This window comes from Xenopus laevis, chromosome 9_10S (assembly GCF_017654675.1).
Source record: "Xenopus laevis strain J_2021 chromosome 9_10S, Xenopus_laevis_v10.1, whole genome shotgun sequence".
Taxonomy (NCBI): domain Eukaryota; kingdom Metazoa; phylum Chordata; class Amphibia; order Anura; family Pipidae; genus Xenopus; species Xenopus laevis.
The window spans coordinates 10,410,631-10,433,433 of NC_054388.1; the positions used below are offsets into that span (position 1 = coordinate 10,410,631).

At 40.8% G+C, this 22,803-nt stretch overlaps 1 protein-coding gene across 1 annotated transcript in view; it reads right to left on the reverse strand.

Moving 5' to 3' along the window:
• The window catches only part of LOC108702601 (probable phospholipid-transporting ATPase IIA), a 46,484-nt gene that overhangs the window by 11,067 nt on the left and 12,614 nt on the right, over positions 1 to 22,803 (reverse strand). The window contains exons 3-22 of the mRNA XM_018238180.2: positions 21,091 to 21,204; positions 19,730 to 19,838; positions 18,969 to 19,027; positions 18,600 to 18,651; positions 18,060 to 18,154; positions 16,662 to 16,742; positions 16,097 to 16,172; positions 15,127 to 15,203; positions 14,420 to 14,580; positions 14,147 to 14,289; positions 13,794 to 13,906; positions 11,931 to 12,137; positions 6,512 to 6,673; positions 4,835 to 4,927; positions 3,706 to 3,789; positions 2,893 to 3,063; positions 1,120 to 1,218; positions 787 to 876; positions 290 to 434; positions 37 to 101 (exon numbers count right to left, since the gene is read on the reverse strand). Coding sequence (XP_018093669.1) covers positions 37 to 101; positions 290 to 434; positions 787 to 876; positions 1,120 to 1,218; positions 2,893 to 3,063; positions 3,706 to 3,789; positions 4,835 to 4,927; positions 6,512 to 6,673; positions 11,931 to 12,137; positions 13,794 to 13,906; positions 14,147 to 14,289; positions 14,420 to 14,580; positions 15,127 to 15,203; positions 16,097 to 16,172; positions 16,662 to 16,742; positions 18,060 to 18,154; positions 18,600 to 18,651; positions 18,969 to 19,027; positions 19,730 to 19,838; positions 21,091 to 21,204 — 2,196 coding nt within the window. The remainder of the gene's footprint in view (positions 1 to 36; positions 102 to 289; positions 435 to 786; positions 877 to 1,119; positions 1,219 to 2,892; positions 3,064 to 3,705; positions 3,790 to 4,834; positions 4,928 to 6,511; positions 6,674 to 11,930; positions 12,138 to 13,793; positions 13,907 to 14,146; positions 14,290 to 14,419; positions 14,581 to 15,126; positions 15,204 to 16,096; positions 16,173 to 16,661; positions 16,743 to 18,059; positions 18,155 to 18,599; positions 18,652 to 18,968; positions 19,028 to 19,729; positions 19,839 to 21,090; positions 21,205 to 22,803) is intronic.

The following is a 22,803-nucleotide window of genomic DNA, read 5'->3' on the forward strand; positions in this document are numbered from 1 at the left end:
AAAATATGTCGTTTGCGGAGAATAGAAAATTCTCACCTTGCCTTCAACTCCAACTCCACAGTCGGCCTCTTGGATCATGCTCACGTCATTACCTCCATCTCCTGCAATCCAGACAGGATACACCTTTAGTAACTACTTTCCTTTTTCACCTTGTGCTGCTGGGGGTCATTACATTATAGGAGAGGCCTAATTTGGAGCACTCTCTAAAACCAGTTTACCTCTTTTCAGTCTGCCAAGAATAATATACAGTAGGTCTTTCCTATTCATGATTGACAGTTGCCTTTCTTACCAACAGCGCAGGTGAGTTTTCCTGTCCTTTCCTGTAACAGCCGGACAATCTGAGCCTTTTGGGTGGGGGCGCAGCGACAGCACACAACAGCGGGACACTGACACGCAAGCTCCATAAACTCGTACTCGTAATATTTCAGGCATACCTAGCGTAACAGGTAATAAAGATCATGTTACATGTAGAAAGTATTATATAGTATAATATTTTTAACGGTATAGTTAGTATTACTGGGCCTCAAATCAGGATATATTTAGAGTCCCCCAAACACTGCTAAACATAATATGTTGAACAACTGTTAAGGGTCTCTAGGCCTAGAGTGCACAAGAGACATATTAGTAAAAGAGCTATAGATTTCACGAGTCCTCGCAGGTGGAGCCATTTAAAAGATCAGCAGTGACATCATGGAGACTGAAGTGCTAGCCCCACCCCTGCAGAGCTCTGTTGTTGAACTTGTGTATCTTTTTATATTTCATTAATATCCCCGGCCTTTTAAATACCTCTAAGGAGTCACCGGATATAACTAATGCACAGTCGTGCTTTCTCCGAAATGCATTTAGTTCCAGGTGGGCTTCTCCTCGGTTTGTTACCTGTTAAAAAGAACAAAAAATTTGGCACTAGAAAACATTATTAATACACAACCCAGTAATATATTTTATCTTGTATTGTGGAATTTTGGTATTTTTAGCAGCCGTACACATTTGTACTTATATAAATTGGTAAGAGCTGCAGTCTTGATTGCCTTGTCCAAACTGCTTGGATAGTTTGTGCAGTATGGATTTCATATGGCCAAGTGAGCTTTGCTATAGGATATATTATATGCAATTACTCACAGTTCGGAAAACATGAATATCCTGGTTCCTTGTCACCAGATGTGCATTTTTTGCTGTACAAGTAGCAGTCTCTAGTTTGTCTCCCGTTAACATCCAGACCTGATTAGAGACAAAACACAACCACCTTGGTGAAACAAATAAACATGGCAACACAGTTCTAAGAAATACGGTCATTGACAATGGGTCTGTATGGAGAAAGCTTTGCCGCAAAGCAACACTGAACTGTTGAAGTTGAGCTGGTGCAGGGATTTGCAGTCCTGCAACATTTTAAAATATTTAGAGTTGGCGATTAGGTTAGCCGATAGCAATAATCTGTACTCTGATAGGTGGCAAATCTTGGTACTGCCTGCCAAAAATCTATTTGTCATTTTGAAAGGTAAATGTAGAGGAGATGAGGAGGGAATTTACATCAAGGAAGGACCAGGAACAAGGGGAAGAGGACATGGAGATCAGTGAAGAAGTAGGATATAGAAGAAGAAAGCACAGAAAATGGAGAAGGAGCAAGAAAAAAACGGCATGGAGATCAGCAGAACAGTGGGTATGTGAAATGGGCATATAGACCAGGGATGGAAGAGGAGGAAGACAACATGGAGATCAGTGACGAAGCATGGGGAAGGAGAAGTAGGCATGGAGCTCAGGGGAGGATCTGGAAAAATGGGGTGGGGACATGGATATGAAAGAAAGATTGAGAAGAAGTGGAAGAGGGCAGGAAGAAATGGAGGTGAAGAGACAGCGATTTGATATGGAGCAGGAAGGGAGGCTACAAAGATCAGTGAAGGAGCAGAGAGTAGACAAAAAGTCCATGTAGATCAAGGTAGGAGCAGGTGGGACATCAAGATCAGTGGAGGAGAAGAGGAAGGGGAAATGGGCAATCAGGTAAGTAGTAGGAATGAGGGGGACTGGGCATGAAGATCCGTGAAGAAGTGGGGTGGAGGAGAAGAACACTTACAAATTAAGTAAGGAGCAGGCAAGAAAGGGCGTTCCAAAAATTCAGAAGGAGCAGGTATGAGGGGGGAGAGTGAATACAAATAAGAAAAGGCTTATTTTGTGTTAAGGCTAGGTCACATCACAAACTAAAGTATACATGTTTACACATCAACTCAATCCTTTTGGCATGTGATAAAGTCCTGCGCGGGTCCATTTTTTGGGACCCGAACCTGACCCATACCCGCAACCTGCAATCCGCAACCCGGACCTACAACACGCATTCTTACCCGCTTGGACCCACTACCCGACCCTACCCGCAAGTACCTTATCCGCAACCCGGACCATCAAGTATCAGGAAGCGCTGTCATTGGAAACCGGAAGTGACATCATCGGAAGTAGACGTGATCAGAAAAATAGGAGTAAAACAGGAAGGGCTGTCATTGTAAACCGGAAGTGACGTCATCGGAAGTAGACGTGACCAGGAAAAAAGGAGTGAATATCGATATTGAGAAGACCCGCGGCCTGACCCGCAACCCCCAAACCCGCAGAACCGCGGGTATACCCGCACCTGGAACTTCTAAACGCAACCTGCAGGGTACCGCAGGTTTTTGCAGGTAACCCGCGGGTATCCGACCCACTGCAGGACTCTAGCATGTGACACAACTTTCCTGTAACTTGGATTTGTCTTAGCAATACAAGGGTCAATACAAGGAGTACAGGGTCATCACCTCAGCCTGTGGCTAATGGCTGGCTTAGTTATGTCAATGTTCTAACTCAGAAACAGCTGTGGCATCACACGTTGACAATTACAGCTGAAGAGTAGGAGAGGATAGAGGTTTATCATACCTTCATGCCGGCATTCCTTAGTATCTCAAGGGTAGGCCGTACGTCCGCTTGCAATTGGTCTTCCACTCCGGTTAGACACAGTAGCTCCATCTCCATCTCCAAGCTCTCTATCACTGTTGCAACTTTGAGGGAACGGTCATGGACACTCAGCTTTGCCTGAACATACCTAGCCTGGGAAAAGCAAGATGGGACAAAGATATTAACTGGCCATTCTCCAACTTTTATTAATACTATTCTAACAAAAGGTTCAGAACTCAATAATCTAAACATCTTCCGCCACCACTCTTGGATGCCTGTGGTCTTAGTTTATCTCCAAGTGATTATACTGCCCAAACTAGAACTGACTGGCATTTTTAGGATGCCCCCAAACTAGAGGATCCTTATTTTTATCCTTTTCTTTAAAAAAAATCCCTAAAAAAGGCAATACATGGCTCAAGGGACTTGAATTTGTAAGTGCGATTTGCCTATGGGCTCCTTTCAGAATATACAGTAAAATACAGAAATATTATGAATATTAGCTCTTTAACCAACAGTGCTATTTATACCTTAAAATAAATATTGATAACTGGATGCCGGCACAGCACGTATAAAGGTGTACGATGCCTGGGTGCATGAAGCCCAAAAGGGCTGCAGGACAGAAGGAGGCTCGCACGTCTTTGATAAAAAAAAGTTCTTTGATAAAGACTAGAGTGCTAGCCGAAATATTAGCTATTTTTTGATCAATAAACACCTATATATTCCTCGTAAGACCTGCGAGTAAAAGCCTCCTTCCGTCCTGTCCTTAAAATAAATAATATTTGGTGGAAAACTCACCTCAAAATCTTGATATTGCTCCTCGGTCAATGACTTTTTGGCTACAACGAGAACCCTTAACCCTTCTCGAGCCATATTCCCACACTGGAACCCAAAAAAAGGGGGAGAGGGGGTAGTTAATTTGAAGGCCTCAAAGGATCCCTTTAATTGGGTATAAAAGAACTTAAAAGGTCTTAAAACCTCTGCAAACGTTAATATATTTTACTGTATTAAGAATCCAATTTCAAATATTTATTATAATGAAATGGAAAGATGTAGATGTGACCACTGTCTTCCTGTTTAGAAGAAGTGATGTTTTAAGATGGCAGTGGGTGTTAGATTAAACCCACAGCTCCTTCCTTTCAGGCTAATGCAACTGAAAGGTTACAGTGGGTGCGGACATGTTTCTTGTCCCATCAGACTTGCCACTTTAATTCCTCATGCTCTAGTTCCCAAGACGCTAACCTCCAAGGCCTAATTTCACTAATTCACCAGCACTAGTCACTGCCTTAAAGGTGAAAATACAGTGATCCCTTGATGATTGGTCAATATTGGTTGGTCTGCTGGTGGCCAGATCTTCGTCCCTCTTCCCTTGAGGAAAGGAGGGAAGGTTAAAACTAAGTAAGCTTTATCAGAAGGGTCTATAAAAATACACCAGTAAACCCTCAAAGTAATGTTGCTAATCTGAGTCCTCTGTCAAAAGAAACACCACATTTCTTTCCTTCTATTGTGTACTCATGGGCTTCTGTATCAGACTTCCTGTTTTCAGCTTAATCCTCCAGGGCTTGGGCTTGAGCATGCTCAGTTTGCTCCTCTCTCCCCTCCCTTCTCTGCTGTAATCTGAGCTCAGAGCTATGAGTGAGCAGGGAGAGACTCGGACAGAACGTGATGTCACACCAAGCTAATATGGCAGCTGCTATCCTAGACAAACAGAGACAGAGTCAAGAGCTCTTTACTCGGGTATGTAAAAGCCTTCTAAAAAATAAAAATTGCATTCTAGCTTGCACTGTTGTGACTAATCTATTGGCAATATACTGCCTTTGTAGCTTTCCTTCTCCCATCACACTGGTCCTTTAATAAGGGTCCTATAAAAAGGATCCTCTAGTATTTCAGATGTCAGAACTGGGTCAGTACAAAACGCGATACTTACCTCTTCTTCCAGCCAATCATTATACTGTACAATGCCCGCCATCACCACGTCGGCTCCTTTCATGTAGAAGGTAATCTCCCCAGTAGAATCCTCCTGAAGAAATGAGAGAGTGCATGGAAAAAATTCATTTATAGTGTAATGCAATAACGAAAACCTATTACTTTCCCCATCCCAGCTGAGCATAAGATCATAAGATATGAGGAGACTCCATATATACAGTAGAAACAGCTGCTTTGCACCCAAATCTTCTGCATTGTTCCTTAAAGGGGTTGTTCACCTTTAAATTAACTTTTAGTATGCTGTAGAGAGTGGTATTCTGAGCCAATTTGCAATTGGTTGTCATTTTTTTTTTACTTTTGAGTTATTTAGCTTTATATTTAGCAGCTGTCCAGTTTGCAATTTCAGCTGTCTGGTTGCCGTGGTCCAAATTACCCTAGCAACCATGCATTGATTTGAATAAGTGACTGGAATATAAATAGGAGAGGCCTGGATAGAAAGATGAGTAATAAAAAGTAGCAATACTATACAGGTGTAGCCTGCAAATAATTCAAACACTATAAAAAATAAAGAATGAAGACCATTTGAAAAGTTGCTTAGAATTGGCTGTTCTATAACATACTAAAAGTTAACTTAAAGGTGAACCACCCCTTTAATCTAATCACTGGTCAGATGATCAGAGACCGCAGTAAAGCCGATATCCGTGGTCTACAAGAGATTAAACATAGCAGCCATAAAAACATGGGGCTATTGTGCCCTTTAATAAATGAATTGATATAAATGCAATCGACCAAATCCTTTGTTGTGGATATAAAAGGTGTCTGACAGGGCCCAGCGCAGGAAACGGTGAGCAATTTGAGCTTCCCGTGTTATAATATTGGCCTTCGCAACCGCAAGCTCCCGCGTCCAACATAAATACTTCTATTAACGGTCTCTTTGCCTGACTCACTTCCTCCCCTGCGGGTTCAGTGCGAGGTTAAAACTTTCTCATGTTCTGTTGCAGATGGTCCTTATTCACACAAGCTCACTGAAGATGGTTAACCACAGGTGTGCAGAAAAATGCAATACGGGGACTCTCTTTTTTTCTTATAGCTCCCCGGAAGAAAGGAAATGCGTTTAAAGGGAAACTCCACCCGGTTAGTGAAAGAGAATGTTATTCTGAACAACTATCCAATATAAACTCATATAAACAGTATCTGTCTGGCTGATAATATTCTCTGCACTGCTGGTTCTGACTTATGACACAATAAAGCAGAAGCCAGCTTTTTAACAGACCAGGAGCTGAACTACAACTTCTGTTTTTAAAAATCAGAGAACAGAAAAGGACAGACATAATTTTAAACCACTTAAATGAGTAATTAATACATAACTGCAAAGCTGATTATAATGGTATTATTTGGGTGGCGCTCTCCCCCGACATTAGCTAATCTTACTATACACATTATCCCACCCCTACCCAATACCATCTAGCCTTACTATACATATTATCCTACCATTAGAGCACTGACATTGCACTAGCTTGCCTTTCTATACTTGGAATCTTGCATTTAAAATCGCTTCCTATGATGATTATTCTGCCGTACAGTTACAGAGACTTGTGAACACAGGTTCTATTTACTACATGTGCCTGGTAAATAAATTGGTAAATAAAGGGGTAAATAAAGGGTCAGAAAGACTTACTCTCACGATAATGCCCATGCGTTTGCTTTCGTAGGTGAATGGAAAGATCTGCAGGATTGTGAAGTTCAGTATCTGCCCACTAGGTGTCCTCAGCTGCATAGAAGATTGATCTCGACCAACCAATGACAATCCAACACTTTCGGTCCACTGTACCAGGGCCACCTACCATGCAAAAAGGGGGTTAAGGTCACTTCAGCAGTTTCCAGGGTCAAGACATAAGAAATAAATAAGTTATATGCTATCTTAACAAATAGCATTTGTTCCATCTTTCATCAAGAATTATTGGGGTCCGCAGGTTAGCTGTACAAAATCTGCGCCTTGGAACAGGTCTATAGAGTGAAGCACAAGGGAAAAACTATGTTGGCATAGTTTTATGGTTTATTATCTCTTTGTACAGGCTAGGAGCAAACTTACTAGGCTATTCCTGCTGAATTGTGCTTAGCACAGGGGAATACCTATGTTGCCATAGTTTTATGGAATCTCTCTGTACAGACTATGAGCAAACTGAGGGCATGTTCCTGCTGAATTGTGCTTAGTACAAGGGAATACCTATGCTGCCAAAGTTTTATGGGATCTCTCTGTACAGACTATGAGCAAATTTAGGGACTGTTCCTGCTGAATTGTGCTTAGTACAGGGGAATACCTATGCTGCCATAGTTTTATAGGATCTCTCTGTACAGACTACGAGCAAACTTAGGGGCTGTTCCTGCTGAATTGTGCTTAGTACAGGGGAATACCTGAGCTGCCATAGTTTTAGTATATCTCCTTGTACAGACTATGAGCATAATTAGGGACTGTTCCTGCTGAATTGTGCTTAGTACAGGGGAATACCTATGCTGCCATAGTTTTATGGGATCTCTCTGTACAGACTATGAGCAAACTTAGGGGGCTGTTCCTGCTGAATTGTGCTTAGTACAGGGGAATACCTATGCTGACATAGTTTTATGGGATCTCTCTGTACAGACTATGAGCAAACTTAGGGGGCTATTCCAGCAGAATTGAGCCCAGTAAACTGGAAGACAGCAGATTGATACTATGAAACAAATTCACCTAAGGAAGCATGAACAACTTTGAATTTTATGTTAATCCCTATTCTAATTTCCTCCCTAATGTATGGTTTCTAAGCATGAATGGACCAAATGAATGCCACATGGCTTTAGCGAATACATAAAAATGCAGGAAACATTTCCAAAAGCCACAATAAATGTCTCACCTAATTTTTAATACACTCCTCTCCTACATAGCCTATTGGAGGAGAATTCCCATTAAAATATTTGCCTTTCTTTGTATTGAAACTAATGATTAGCCAGTGATTAAAAACACATTTTTGTGGAGTGTGCCCCATTTCCCAAAGATCTATTTTTTTCATTAAAGTAATGATGAGAATTAAAGTTAATGATTCCTGACTTTTGACCTTTCTGAAGAATAGACCCTTATGCCATTAGGGATGTAACTGAACACAAAGGCCACTAGAGAGCATTATTACTTAACCTGTTACCTGTAACTTCAATAAAAAGGTACATTCCTCCTGTGCCATGAAAAATCTGGGAAGGGAGTGTGACTGTGGGATAGCAGGTATAGTAGGGAGAGATGGTGTCTTTAGTAACAGTTGGATAATAGTCTCTGGGAAGGGAGTGTAACTGTGGGATAGCAGGTAAAGTAGGAAGAGATGATGCCTATAGTAACAGTGGATAATAGTCTCTGGGAAGGGAGTGTGACTGTGAGATAGCAGGTATAGTAGGGAGAGATGGTGCCTATAGTAACAGTGGGATAATAGTCTCTGGGAAGGGAGTGTGACTGTGGGATAGCAGGTATAGTAGGGAGAGATGGTGTCTATAGTAACAGTGGATAATAGTCTCTGGGAAGGGAGTGTGACTGTGGGATAGCAGGTATAGTAGGGAGAGATGGTGTCTATAGTAACATTGGATAATAGTCTCTGGGAAGGGAGTGTGACTGTGGGATAGCAGGTATAGTAGGGAGAGATGGTGCCTATAGTAACAGTGGATAATAGTCTCTGGGAAGGGAGTGTGACTGTGGGATAGCAGGTATAGTAGGGAGAGATGGTGCCTATAGTAACAGTGGGATAATAGTCTCTGGGAAGGGAGTGTGACTATGGGATAGCAGGTATAGTAGGAGAGATGGTGTCTATAGTAAACAGTGGATAATAGTCTCTGGGAAGGGAGTGTGACTGTGGGATAGCAGGTATAGTAGGGAGAGATGGTGCCTATAGTAACAGTGGATAATAGTCCTCTGGGAAGGGAGTGTGACTGTGGATAGCAGGTATAGTAGGGAGAGATGGTGCCTATAGTAAACAGTGGATAATAGTCTCTGGGAAGGGAGTGTGACTATGGGATAGCAGGTATAGTAGGGAGAGATGGTGCCTATAGTAACAGTGGATAATAGTCTCTGGGAAGGGAGTGTGACTGTGGGATAGCAGGTATAGTAGGGAGAGATGGTGTCTATAGTAACAGTGGGATAATAGTCTCTGGGAAGGGAGTGTGACTGTGGGATAGCAGGTATAGTAGGGAGAGATGGTGCCTATAGTAACAGTGGATAATAGTCTCTGGGAAGGGAGTGTGACTGTGGGATAGCAGGTATAGTAGGGAGAGATGGTGCCTATAGTAACAGTGGATAATAGTCTCTGGGAAGGGAGTGTGACTGTGGGATAGCAGGTATAGTAGGGAGAGATGGTGCCTATAGTAACAGTGGATAATAGTCTCTGGGAAGGGAGTGTGACTGTGGGATAGCAGGTATAGTAGGGAGAGATGGTGCCTATAGTAACAGTGGATAATAGTCTCTGGAAGGGAGTGTGACTGTGGGATAGCAGGTATAGTAGGGAGAGATGGTGCCTATAGTAACAGTGGATAATAGTCTCTGGGAAGGGAGTGTGACTGTGGGATAGCAGGTATAGTAGGGAGAGATGGTGTCTATAGTAACAGCGGATAATAGTCTCTGGGAAGGGAGTGTGACTGTGGATAACAGGTATAGTAGGGACAGATGGTGCCTATAGTAACAGTGGATAATAGTCTCTGGAAGGGAGTGAGACTGTGGGATAGCAGGTATAGTAGGGAGAGATGGTGTCTATAGTAACAGTGGATAATAGTCTCTGGGAAGGGAGTGTGACTGTAGGATAGCAGGTATAGTAGGGAGAGATGGTGCCTATAGTAAACAGTGGATAATAGTCTCTGGGAAGGCAGTGTGACTGTGGGATAGCAGGTATAGTAGGGAGAGATGGTGCCTATAGTAACAGTGGATAATAGTCTCTGGGAAGGGAGTGTGACTGTGGGATAGCAGGTATAGTAGGGAGAGATGGTGTCTATAGTAACAGTGGGATAATAGTCTCTGGGAAGGGAGTGTGACTGTGGGATAGCAGGTATAGTAGGGAGAGATGGTGTCTATAGTAACAGTGGATAATAGTCTCTGGGAAGGGAGTGTGACTGTGGGATAGCAGGTATAGTAGGGAGAGATGGTGCCTATAGTAACAGTGGATAATAGTCTCTGGGAAGGGAGTGTGACTGTGGGATAGCAGGTATAGTAGGGAGAGATGGTGTCTATAGTAACAGTGGATAATAGTCTCTGGGAAGGGAGTGTGGATGTGGGATAGCAGGTATAGTAGGGAGAGATGGTGCCTATAGTAACAGTGGATAATAGTCTCTGGGAAGGGAGTGTGACTGTGGGATAGCAGGTATAGAAGGGAGAGATGGTGTCTATAGTAACAGTGGATAATAGTCTCTGGGAAGGGAGTGTGACTGTGGGATAGCAGGTATAGTAGGGAGAGATGGTGCCTATAGTAACAGTGGATAATAGTCTCTGGGAAGGGAGTGTGACTGTGGGATAGCAGGTATAGTAGGGAGAGATGGTGTCTATAGTAACAGTGGATAATAGTCTCTGGGAAGGGAGTGTGACTGTGGGATAGCAGGTATAGTAGGGAGAGATGGTGTCTATAGTAACAGTGGGATAATAGTCTCTGGGAAGGGAGTGTGACTGTGGGATAGCAGGTATAGTAGGGAGAGATGGTGCCTATAGTAACAGTGGGATAATAGTCTCTGGGAAGGGAGTGTGGATGTGGGATAGCAGGTATAGTAGGGAGGGATGGTGCCTATACTAATAGTAGTAGCAGCTGAGGTATTTGATAGCTGGAATTCCAGTTATATTTAATAGTTTTTGAAGTATGAATCCTACCCCATTTATCTCCAATCTTTTTGTATCCATTTAATCCACAACCCCTGCTATTTACTGTAGGGCCGGACAGTTCTGGCCTGGGGCTGTAATGGATATCTCAATAAGGAGGCTTCTGAGACGGGACAAATTATTCTCAGGAAACACGTTTAGGAAATCCTGCTTTTTGGATTCAGGAAACAAATACTACACCAACAGGTCAAAATTTGAAAGTAAGAAGAGACAAAATAAATAAAATCTTCCACTTAATTTGTAGTCTTGCCTTCTGGGTTATGGTAATATAGAATTTCTGAACCCCTTTATCGCTACTTACATCTTCAAGGAACTTTGAATAAACTGAGGAAATTGCCTTATTAAGGTAAAAAAGATGCTTTGGTCCTTTTTTTTTTTTTTAAATTCATGTCTGGTTTTAGTATTCTTTCCATAAAGATTAAATTTCTGGATCGGGCACAGATTTGTGATGGTAGTTGTTAGTGTAAAGGTCTGTAACGTGTTGGGGCTGGATGTGTTCAAAAAGCTCCTTAATTACTCTTTGCCTGAATATTCATTTGTGTGAATATCACCCATTATACTCAGGGAATGCCCTTCGTGATTACAAATGCACATCTAAAGCAATATTGGGTCTGTACTAGGGATGCACCGAATCCACTATTTTGGAATAGGAATCCTTTGCCAAAGATTTGACCGAATACCACACCAAATCCTAATTTGCATATTCAAATTAGGGGTGGGAAGGGGAAAACATTTTTTTACTTCCTTGTTTTGTGACAAAAAGTCACGCTATTTCCCTGCCTGCCCCTAATTTGCATATGCAAATGAGGGTCCGGTTCAGCTGGGCAGAAGGATTCGGCCAAATTAGAACCCTGCTGAAAAAGACAGAATCCTGGATTCGGTGCATCCCTGGTCTGTACACAGGTGACATAATGCTGATATTTGACTAATTTTGTCAATAGCCTACACCCTGGATAATAAGTGGGAAACCCTAATAAATAAAAACATTAGCTCCTCTGTTCTCCTTGAGGGCTATGAGGGTGTATGGCAGTTAATCACAAGCACCCAGTGGTTCTTCAAAAAGACAGAGAACCTAGTTATTATGGCAGCAGTTGACCTTGTATGGCACCTCTTCTTCAAAAGAGTCACTGCCCAAGCCCTCTCCTTTGTAAATAAGGGATCCCACCGATTTACCACTGTTTAGTCTGCCCTAAATCCTTCCCTTAAAATCTGGATTTTACCATATTACCTCATCGGGGCTGGAGGCCTGATACACCCTACAGGAATCTTCAAATTGCCTTTCTGCCTCTGCTTGGTCGGTCACTCCATTGGACTCATAAGAAGGCGTCACGTTGTGGCAAAGAGCAATGGCTTTCACTGCCTCGTACACACGACTGCTCATGGTTTTCCGTACTTTGGTGGACATGCCTTTTTGGGAAGGAGGGTCCTGTGCTGGCTGGAGGAGTACAAACAAACATTTCCATTGACAAAAAATACTTTTCCTCCATGAAAAAGATCATATATATTTAATATACTTCTGTTTCATGCTTTGTTAACAGCATATAGTCCAGACTTAGGATGCCGCAATAGTTTGGACACAATACCCTTTGAGTGCGTGACAGAAAGAGAACAAAGAAATGCAAGAGCATGCAAGACAGTACAAGACTAAGGAAGGCCTAGAAACCTTATGAGGATGACACCAAAACAGACTGATAAGTTTAGGTCACATAAAAAATCAAGCACAAGCAGTGTGAAATTGGGTCGCCTAGGAACCATGAGAGAACCAGATACCCCAGGGCCACTCTCACAGCAATAAAATATATATATCTATATCTATATCTATATATATATAAAAAATGGTAAAATAGGTTTTATACAGGGTTGTGATATAAATAAGGATGGGTTGATTGGAATTGTCCTAGGTTGGGGTCCACCAGGAGATCTTCTGGTCCTCTGCTAGGCCTGTCCACCTCTTAGCATGAGAGCAAGAATGTGCAGGTGTTTAAGGAAGCCAAAGAGCAAAATGGTGCCATGGAGTTAAGGACACACCAAAAAAGAAAGGAGGCAATAGGGTGCACCATTAAAGAGTACTAGGAAGAATGAGAATGCAAAACCATGGGAACAAAAGTAAATAAACATACAAACACAAAGGCAGAGTACTAGACAAACGGTACAAACGATGTGAAAGCAAGAAAGATGGAGAAAGAGTGCAACACCATGGGTATAAGAGAAGACGAATCCATAAAATCAAGAAAACAACAGAATGAAAGAGAGAAAGGAACAGCAAGAAAATACAAGCCTACAAAGGAACAAGGATGGTTATTAGCAAGACAATGTAACATAAGTGTGAATGAGTACAAGGGTCTGTAGTTCAATTGGTTGGATACTGTCCTAAATTGGCCAGTGTATGGCTATATAAAGAGAGCGAGAGTAATAGTATGCACACCATAAGTAGAAGACAGAGAGCAACAGACCATTCAATAGAACTAGTGACCCCCAGGGGCCACAGAAAAAGCAATTAAGTTCAGGAGCACAAATACACAACATCAAGCAAGAGAGCAAATCAGAGGTAGAGCAAGGGGAGTCTGTAGAGAGCGTATGGATGAGAGAGACTTTACTTTGCAGTGAGTAACAGAAGCTCAGTTCCATATTCATAAAAAAGAAAATAAGTCAGGTTATGGGTTCCATTAAAAACACATTTTGCTGAACAAAGGCCCAGTGCCCTTCTACTTGGAAATGACTTGCCCTTTATGGATATGATTAATGGAAACTCAAAACAGATGCCGTTTGGGAAACTACACTACAGCTCCCCATGAAATATGATGGGACTATTTTTGGGACCAGCTTCAAACCCCCTTCGGCATAATGAGACAATTAGTTAATTAGGCTGGTCACACAGCGGACACAGGGGTTGTGCTTCCTGCACCGTTAACCTCTGGTGTCAGGGAGAGAAACCCTTTCACTTCCAGGTCAAAAGGGCTCAGAATGGAAATAATAATTGAGGCAATGTCTCAGAACTACAGTTGCCACAAATGCTTCTCATTATACAATAAACAGATCAGGCTCTTGATAGGATTGTCATCACCCAGGTTGTTGGAAAGCGATATTGTACCTGTGTGTATACACTGAAGATGTGACTCTGTACTTCATCCATAGAGTCTGTGCCATAAGCGACTGTACCCAGGTGGAGACGCTTGAACACCATCTCATTCTGAGTAAGGGTCCCTGAAGGACAGAAATAATAAAGAAATACAATCCTTTAGCCTTATCATCTTTTACAATGGAGACCTCTTCTATTTCCAGTAAAAGAACTCTGCATTTGCAGTGCCATTGATACCAGGGAGATGGTTGACCAAAATATATTGAGCTAAAGAGCATTGATGCAAGACATTGATGCACCTCGCCATATTGGCATTGAGTGCTTCTAATGTTTTTAACGAAGAATAAATCATTTTCAAAGCCTACCAGTTTTATCTGTAAGTAAGTAGGAGATGCGCCCCAGCTGCTCTGGAATGGTGCTGGCTCTGACCACGGTGCCTGGAATCTTGGAATCTCTACGGATCAGCCAACTGTAAACGATCTTCCCCATGTCCAGGTTTACTCTCAAACTGCAAGGCATCAGTGTTTTTTAATGTATCTTTTAAAGGAGCAATATATCTATGTTTACCCCACAACATTGCAAAATCATCATCTTTTACTTTAAGTTTGGCTTACCATGAGTTTGAAGCAGCCACTTACCTGATTGGAATAATGCTTGAAAAAAGCAGGAGGAACCGGATGATCTGCAGGTACCAGCGGCCTGCAAAATGCTGGAGTGCCACCATGACAAGCGATACCACAATCAGAGCGCTGAACAGAATTTTGGTGAGACAATTCAACTCCAAATCAAAGAGCCCAATCTGAAAGAAGAAAGTAGAAATGCAGAAACGTACACATATTGCTCCTTTTGCAGTCCTCCCCAGGCATAGGGAAAAGTGATCATTAAAGGGATACTGTCATGGGAAAAAACATTTTTTTCAAAATGAATCAGTTAATACTGCTGCTCCAGCAGAATTCTGCACTGAAATCCATTTCTCAAAAGAGCAAACAGATTTTTTTTATATTCAATTTTGAAATCTGACATGGGGCTAGACATATTGTCAATTTCCCAGCTGCCCCAAGTCATGTGACTTGTGCCTGCACTTTAGGAGAGAAATGCTTTCTGGCAGGCTGCTGTTTTAATTCTAATTTAATTCTAAATTAAAATCTTGATTTAGGATGGATTCCACAGTGATCAATGTTTACATGGATAGAACAGATAAAGAACTCTGGAATGATGATTAATAATAGACTTGAAAATGAAAGGTGAAGTAAACCCTATAAATAAAATTTTGCATAATGAAAGAAACAGGCAGTGTTCCTATGTAGGTGATATCCAAACTGAACATGAGCTCTTGGGTCCATACCTTGCTCCTTGGGTTTGAGGTATTCATGACACTGCGTTGCTCCCGGCCCGTATAAACAACCACGCCTACGACTGTACCTGCAATTTAATCGACCGATTAAGTTAAATATCTTGCGCTTAGTTACGTTTGGTGGTGATTCAATACTCTTCTTTCCAGGATGTGATGCCAAAGGTCACACAACAGAGATTACAATCTAAATTGTATACAAATATACAGAGATGGGAGGTCCACTATACTGGGCTATATTATCTATATAGGAAATCAAGGGCACATTACTAGGGTGTCAGATTATGGGGCCACCCTCAAGAATCAATATAGAAATAGGTGATCACCATACAGTGTCGGACTGGCCCACTGGGATACCAGGAAAACTCCCAGTGGGCCCAGGTGTCAGTGGCCCCTCATGCTGCTAAACATTTGGCCTATTTCATAGCCATTCCCTACTTATATGAGAACAAAGAGGCCAAATAGATGGAATAATAGATTATAGTATGTAAAGAAAAGAGACTAGGAGAATAGAGGTTGAGTGAGGAGAGGAAGAGTTCTTGGTCTAAGGTTTTTTGTTGGGCCCCTAATCTAAGGCTTTTGGATGGGCCCCTGGTGTCCCAGTCCGACACTGTCTATTTTGCCTTTAATTGGTGCTCTTTTAATGTGCATTATGCCAGCACTCAGATGTAACATGATCTTTTGTATTTTTTGCGACAAGGAGAAAGGTAATTAATGAATCACAGGGGACGGCCCGCAGTCATGTTATTTTCTCTAAAACTTCTCATTGTGTATAAATGCCCTAGGAGATGACCGAGTGTCAGATCTGCTCCCTCGCAGTGTCAGCACAATTTGAAAAATGGAAATTTGTTACTAATTTTCTCAATGACAGACTCAATTATTATCAATTACTGATAAATGAAGGATCAAATTGTTAACATACACTTATAAAAGCAGGGGGAAAAAAAAAAAAGGCTGTGGTTACCTGAAGCAATGACAGTGCTCGCCCATAAGGTGTTTTCAATGCTTAAACTTTCATTCGCTGGAGGGTCGCTATCCTCCTAAAGAAAGGGAAAGAAGAATTGTTTTCCCTGAAGTGCTCAGTTCTCTAAAGGCTTCTATATTTTCAAATGTACTTTAAAATATCCTTTGTATTGTGTCTTGTGAATTTGTTGATAACTTGAGTTTCTGTTTCAGTCTTGGCTAAACCTCCATTGTCCTCTACTGGCTGACCAAAGCCTTTACAATCTCATTTCTTTACAGGGATCCAGACTTTGAACATTATCTAGTGGGCCAGAGAGTGTGGTTTGGCATTGCCAGCCAGGAGTAATGGACAAACCGTCAAAATAAATATTGGCGTGTTCCAGGCTTATGTACTCTGGATTGAGCCCATACTCTGCAATTGTAATCACGGTCACCATAGAAAGGGTCATACAATATCTACTAATAAGAGACATAATAGCAGGGGGATATCAGCCATGGAAAACCACAGTAGAGGTTAATTACTAATAAGTAATAATATAAATAAAAATAAATAAAAAGCTACTTACCCGTGTGAAAGTTCCAGCAAAATTATGAATGTCAATATTTGGTTCTTCCGCATAAACGTAAGACCGGATTTGTAAAAGGTCCTGCAAAATAATAAAATTGTCATTCTAATTCAAATTTGAATATCATATTTATTAATCCAATAAGTACATAAGTATGGGGGGGTCACCTTTATTTTTTTTTTCATTCTTTTTAACCCAATTCTTCATATATTAAACTTTGGCTGTGTTTACATGGGTAGAACATTCAGAACTAACAGTGTATTTTCATTAGAGTAAACTTAAAAATTTAAGTTTTAATTAGATTAAACTGTGTGTTTCAGACAGGAAAAAATATGTTAAGAGCGGCACAAAATATCTGAGGGTTATTGTATTTGGTTGACATTATTATCAAGGCCACTTACCCTAAGACAACAGTCACAGATATAAAATGTAAAATCAGTTCTAGTTCTTCTTACATTAATATGACAAACATCTACCCATTGAAAGGAGTCCTGTTCTGTGGTCACCTGTGCTATTTAGACTGTGAAGGCCAATCAATATTTGGACTGTCTTAAACAGTAGATAATGTGAGTCAAGATAGAAACAGTAGAGTAAGATGACAGTGGACTATAGAGCAAAATGGAGAGAGTAAAGGTGGCCATACACGGGCCGATAAAAGCTGCCGACAGACCGTGTCGGCAGCTTATTGGCCCGTGTATGGGGGCCCCCGACGCGGCCGCATCTGTTCGTTGATGCGGTCCCGCGATCCGACCGCCCGTTTGGTGAACGCTAGGATCCGATCGTTGGGCCCTAGGGCCCACGATCGGATCAGCCCGATATTGCCCACCTCAAGGTGGGCATATCGGAGGGAGATCCGCTCGTTTGGCGACATCGCCAAACGAGCGGATCTATCCGTGTATGGCCACCTTAAGGTAAGATGGAAGCAGAAAGACATAAGGTGCCACAAGAAGATGCTGATGATTTAACAAGATAGCAACATGGAAAGAGTTGTGTAAGGTGGTAACTGTATCCCAGGAGTAACTCCAACCACAACCAAGGGAACAGCTCCAGCTCTGTATCCCATAAAACTGCTCCTTAACTCCCCTCCAGGTGCTCAGTCCACAGCGTCCCCACTGTACATATATCACCAAACCAAAAATAATAGACTCTTTAATTAAAAGTGACAGGGGCAGAGAGAGCTGGGAGGATATGAGAAATCTAACGGGCGGACAATGATGAGATGATTGCTGACAGATGTGGTTAAGTTGACTTCAGACAACACTCATTGGTAAACCAAGCATTGAATTAATGGATTAGTACTTAAGAAAACAAATGAAGGAATTCTGAATGATGTACAGCTTTTGGCAACTTCTCTCTATTGACGGATGGAGACAGAGGGAAATCTCAAGCTGAACTTACAGCAGCTGTGGGCAACCTTTGTGTGCAGGCTACAGGTAAACGCAGCTTCCAGTCCGTCTCTCCATCCAGTTGGTCTGTGCGAAGAAAGCAGGACCCTGGAAAGCATCACATCTCATCGTTATCAATGTTGCTAACGTGATACTTTGATGTTTTAAGTCTTTATGGGAATATGACAATATCATGCCAAACACCTCCCTAACTTTTTAAGCCTGAGTACCCTAATCAAAAAATAATTGGCAAGAAAAAAGTTAAAAACAATCTATTGACTTGTAATGCTACAACAACAGTTAGAACTAGTTTGGAGGATCCCAAACCTCTTGCTTCAGACAATAAATCCATGCTAATGATCCTTCTTACTTATTGCATGATCCCCCTTGAGTTTTGCATCATATCCTCTTTTTATTATGTATTCTGCAACTTAATATGGCTTTGTGCAAATTCTCAGCAATTTTTTTTTATCATGAATTATGTAAACTTAATCACCTATAATCCACCCCCTCCAAAACAATTGCTAAGAGGAATTGGAAACAGATGTTTTACCGTTCTTTTCTGATGTCCTCAGGAAGATCATGTCAGCAGGAATTCTCTGATTCTGGATGATAAAGAGATCATTATTAGATACATCCCCTCCAGTCAGACCTACCTACACAGCTCATTCACATCTGTCTGAATGGATTAGCTGCTCATTTAAAAAAAATACTTTCCAATAATTAATAATCATGTGAATATTCTTTAAAGAGGGAATACAAAGAGTAAGTCACCACCAACTCATGTTGCATTGTTTAGAAGTTTATATTGTGATATAAACTTCTTTGTATTTGTATTGTCCCAAAATGGTAAAAATAAATCAGTTTGGCATGAAAAAAAATCTAAATTTATATAAAATGTCCAATAATAAAACAAACTAACCTTTTCCACAATAACGAGATCTCCAACTTGAATATTCGAACTTCTGACTTTTACCGTACCTGTGAACAAATAAAATAAAAAGTATAAAAAAATTGTTTTTAAAAAAAGACAAAAATATATGTATCTGTATAGATACACTGAAAAATGCTTGACAATTTACACATTTTTTTTCTTAAATATGATGATGAAACATGTATGATGATGCAGAGGACTGAAATGAAAAACATTTTAAGGGAAATAGCTTCAACAAACTGCATAGCCTTCATGCAATAAACATTTAAAACATTTTGAAACAATTCCGATAAGACTGGATTTCAGTTTCATTGAATTAAAAGTTTTAATTGGAAAATAATCATTGTGGAGGCTGTAAGTATAGCCAGAGGCAAGTTCTCACCTTGCCTTATGCAATAAAAAAAAAAAAACATGCTTTTAAAAATATCTTCTTTGGTCTTACTTTAAAACCAAATATAAAACATTAGGAGTAAACAATTAGATTGATCTTAAAAAATATGGTCTGGTGACAGAAATCAGTTAACATCATTTCTAGAATAGCATCTATGTAACTTGGTGATATAGAAGGTGACCAGATGTACCTATACAAACAAGATCCCCAATAAGTCCACCTGCTTTAACCAGCATAAAAAAATTCTGCTCCTCTTTCTGTTCTTTTCGGAGCTGTCGGCAGCCCTCACTAATACACCAATCTCCATAGGAAAGCCAGAAGCCTTTTCTTAAAATATATAAAGGGAAAACAGCCTGACCTCTGTTTGTGAGCTTGCTGTAGATTTGTGAGTTTACTTCCTTGTCACGTACAAAACATCGGATCTCCTCCACTGCTTCCCGAATGATAGTGACCAATAAGACAAATCCCTTGGGACGACAGGAGAATGAATTGAGAATAGAATCATAAAGACCATCCAAGCATTATCAAACTTCAGTCAGCATTGGATGTGTTCTACTTCCTAATGTTACCGGCAGCGTTTTTTTATGCCAACCATGTTCCACACATTCGTTTTTGAAGTTGATAAACATATCTATGCTAAAAATTGGAGAATCAGCTATGTGGGGCATTAGCACGAGCACCCATAAAGTATTAGCTTGGCTCTATTGAAACAATAGTCGTAGTGCAGAATGCCTTTCTAATGCCTTTTTTTAAAGGGTACATCAGCATGTAGTATGATGGTGTTTCAACAGTTCCATGAACTATGCCAGTTTGGGAAGTAGGGCAGTCATACTGATTTAACAATGTGATGCAGCCAAGACCAATTATCCCTTAGTTATGTGCCAGAAGATTCTTCTACTTGCTATAACTCTTCAACCTCTATTCTGGAGTGCATTCCTTAAATTGGACCTGTCACCCAGAAACAAAAATCTGTATAATAAAAGTCAGTTTCAAATTAAACATGAAATCCAATTTTTATTTTATATTAAAACATTCTTAGCGGTTGTAAGCTCATTTAAAAAATCTCAGCAGTCAATCAAATATTGTCTGCCATAGGCATAGAGGAGGGGCAAGTAATTACTTTCACTTTCCATTCAGCACTTACTAGATGTCACTGCTCTCCCCACATTCCCCCAATTCTCTTAACCATTTAATTGTGTAGCCAGTGCATAGGGATGGACATCAGATCCCCCATACTGGTGCACAAACAAGATTTTGAGATGAGATGATGCAAGGCTTGTCTTAGTAAAATGGCTCCTGCCTGCTTGCTATAATTATGAGTTCCCAGACTGGAGACTGAAGACTGGAGAGAGATCTGATTGTATAGTGAGGTCTCCAAATGTGCAGAACTGAGCCAGATTGGACCCCTATGTGCAGGGCCAAAATGGTTGATCGAAATGAATTGGGGCCTAGAGAAGTCCATTGGATGAGGACTGCACAAACACGCTGATGAGACACATGAGGAGCACCCGACAAATACCTTTTTATTGCCAAAAATGGGAATCACTTGTAAAATGCTTTAATTGTCCCATTTTGCAAAAATACCTTCTCATGCAATTTTGTGCAATTAAAAGGTTTCCCATTTGTGTCTTAGAAAGATTATTTTTGGGGGTTGTTTACTGCTCGTGCGAGATTTTCGTTTCAAAATGATACACCTATATAAAATTTTCTTTTACTTACCAGTGGGACCCAAAAAGTATAAAGAGGGCCAAGGCGCATTTCTGGTACAAACTGGGTACAGGCCAGAATAAGGAAATATAGGTTGAAAAAGTATTTGAACTGGTTGTAAAGGATCTAAAAAAGAAAAGAAATGTACAAAGTGGAAACATTAGAAGCCAAGTGTGTTCCCTTAATTGATGGGTATGAAGTATCAATAACAAAATAATACCCTGCTGCCAAGATATGTACAATTTTCTTAAGGATCAGTGAAAGCTAAATAGTGCCCGGGATAGGGTTGCCACTTGTTTGGTTTTGAACTGAACAATGCGGTTTTTCCAAGGTCTGTTCGGGGCTCATCTTGCAGTTCCGTTATCAGCCTTGTGAAACCCGAACAATAATCTGGCCAATACACGAAAAACAATTTAAATACAGGTATGGGATACGTTATTCCGGAAACCTGTTATCCAGAAAGCTCTGAATTAAGGAAAGACTCCTTTATAATGAAATAATCCAAATATTTAAAAACTATTTCCATTTTCTCTGTAATAACAAAACAGAACCTTGTACTTGGTCCAAACTAAGGTATAATTAATCATTTTTTTTAGCAGAACCTGCTTTTTGGGTTTATTTAATGTTTACATTGTTTTTACATGTTTTTTTTTTTTTTTTAGCAGACTCACGCCCGGGTTTCCTTATTTGGTGCCCCTATACCACCAGGTCCTAGAACCCATAAGCTTTGGCGCAGGATCACTGGGGAGCCCGTGCTCCCTAAAATGTGGCTGCACGGCTTGCCCCCCCCCCGAACTTTTGCCTCCCTAGGTCTAGGCCTGAGTAGACTTAAGGTATGAAGATCCAAATTACGGAAAGATTGGTTATCCAGAAAACCCCAGGTCCTAAGCATTCTGGATAACAGGTCCCATACCTGTACTAAGGTATTCCCTTCAACATGGCAGTTAATTTCTTATTATTACACAAAAGAAAAGAAAATAAAGAAATCGTTTTTCTTAATCAGGATAGATGTATTTTAGAGTTTTCTGGTAACCGATTTCTCAATAATAGATCCCATACCTATAATTAGAGGATTGGGCTTATTTATCGGGCAGAATATAGAATGCATTTGGACAAAAATCCAGCCAGTTGCGTCTAAGTGATGCAATAACCCATCATAACTCTACCAGCGTTATTGTGCCCTCCCACCCAAATATCACTGCCCTACCCCCCATGCTATCTGCCCCATCCCCATTGTTTAGGTTTTACATACCTCCCAACATTTTGGAAATAATAATAATAAATTTTGGACAAAAAAGTTTTTTTGACCACGTCCCTGTTTGTGGCCACATCCGCCAATTACCATGTTCATTTTACAAAATTTGGCAGGTTATAAAAGTTTGAACATATGTCTGTGGTTTTTACAGTTTTGCTAATGAAGGTGAGTTGCCCTTTTGAGCTGTGAGTCTAACTTTTCCCAAGGGACCTGGTATCTTATATTGTTACAATTACTTATTTCCTTATCTTGAAATTGTTACAAAAGTATCTAATAAGCAGCTGTGGCTGTTCTGGGCTCTCTGTCAAAAGCCAATAAACATTGTTTCTTTTTCTGGCTGTTCAGTGCAGAGAAAAACTGGACTTTCCAGTACATATGAGGGACTGTCCCTCTAAAAACGGGACAGTTAGGAGGTATGGTTAGCTGCAGGCAAAGGTGGCAGCCCTAGCCTGGGATAAAATATCCTCCAT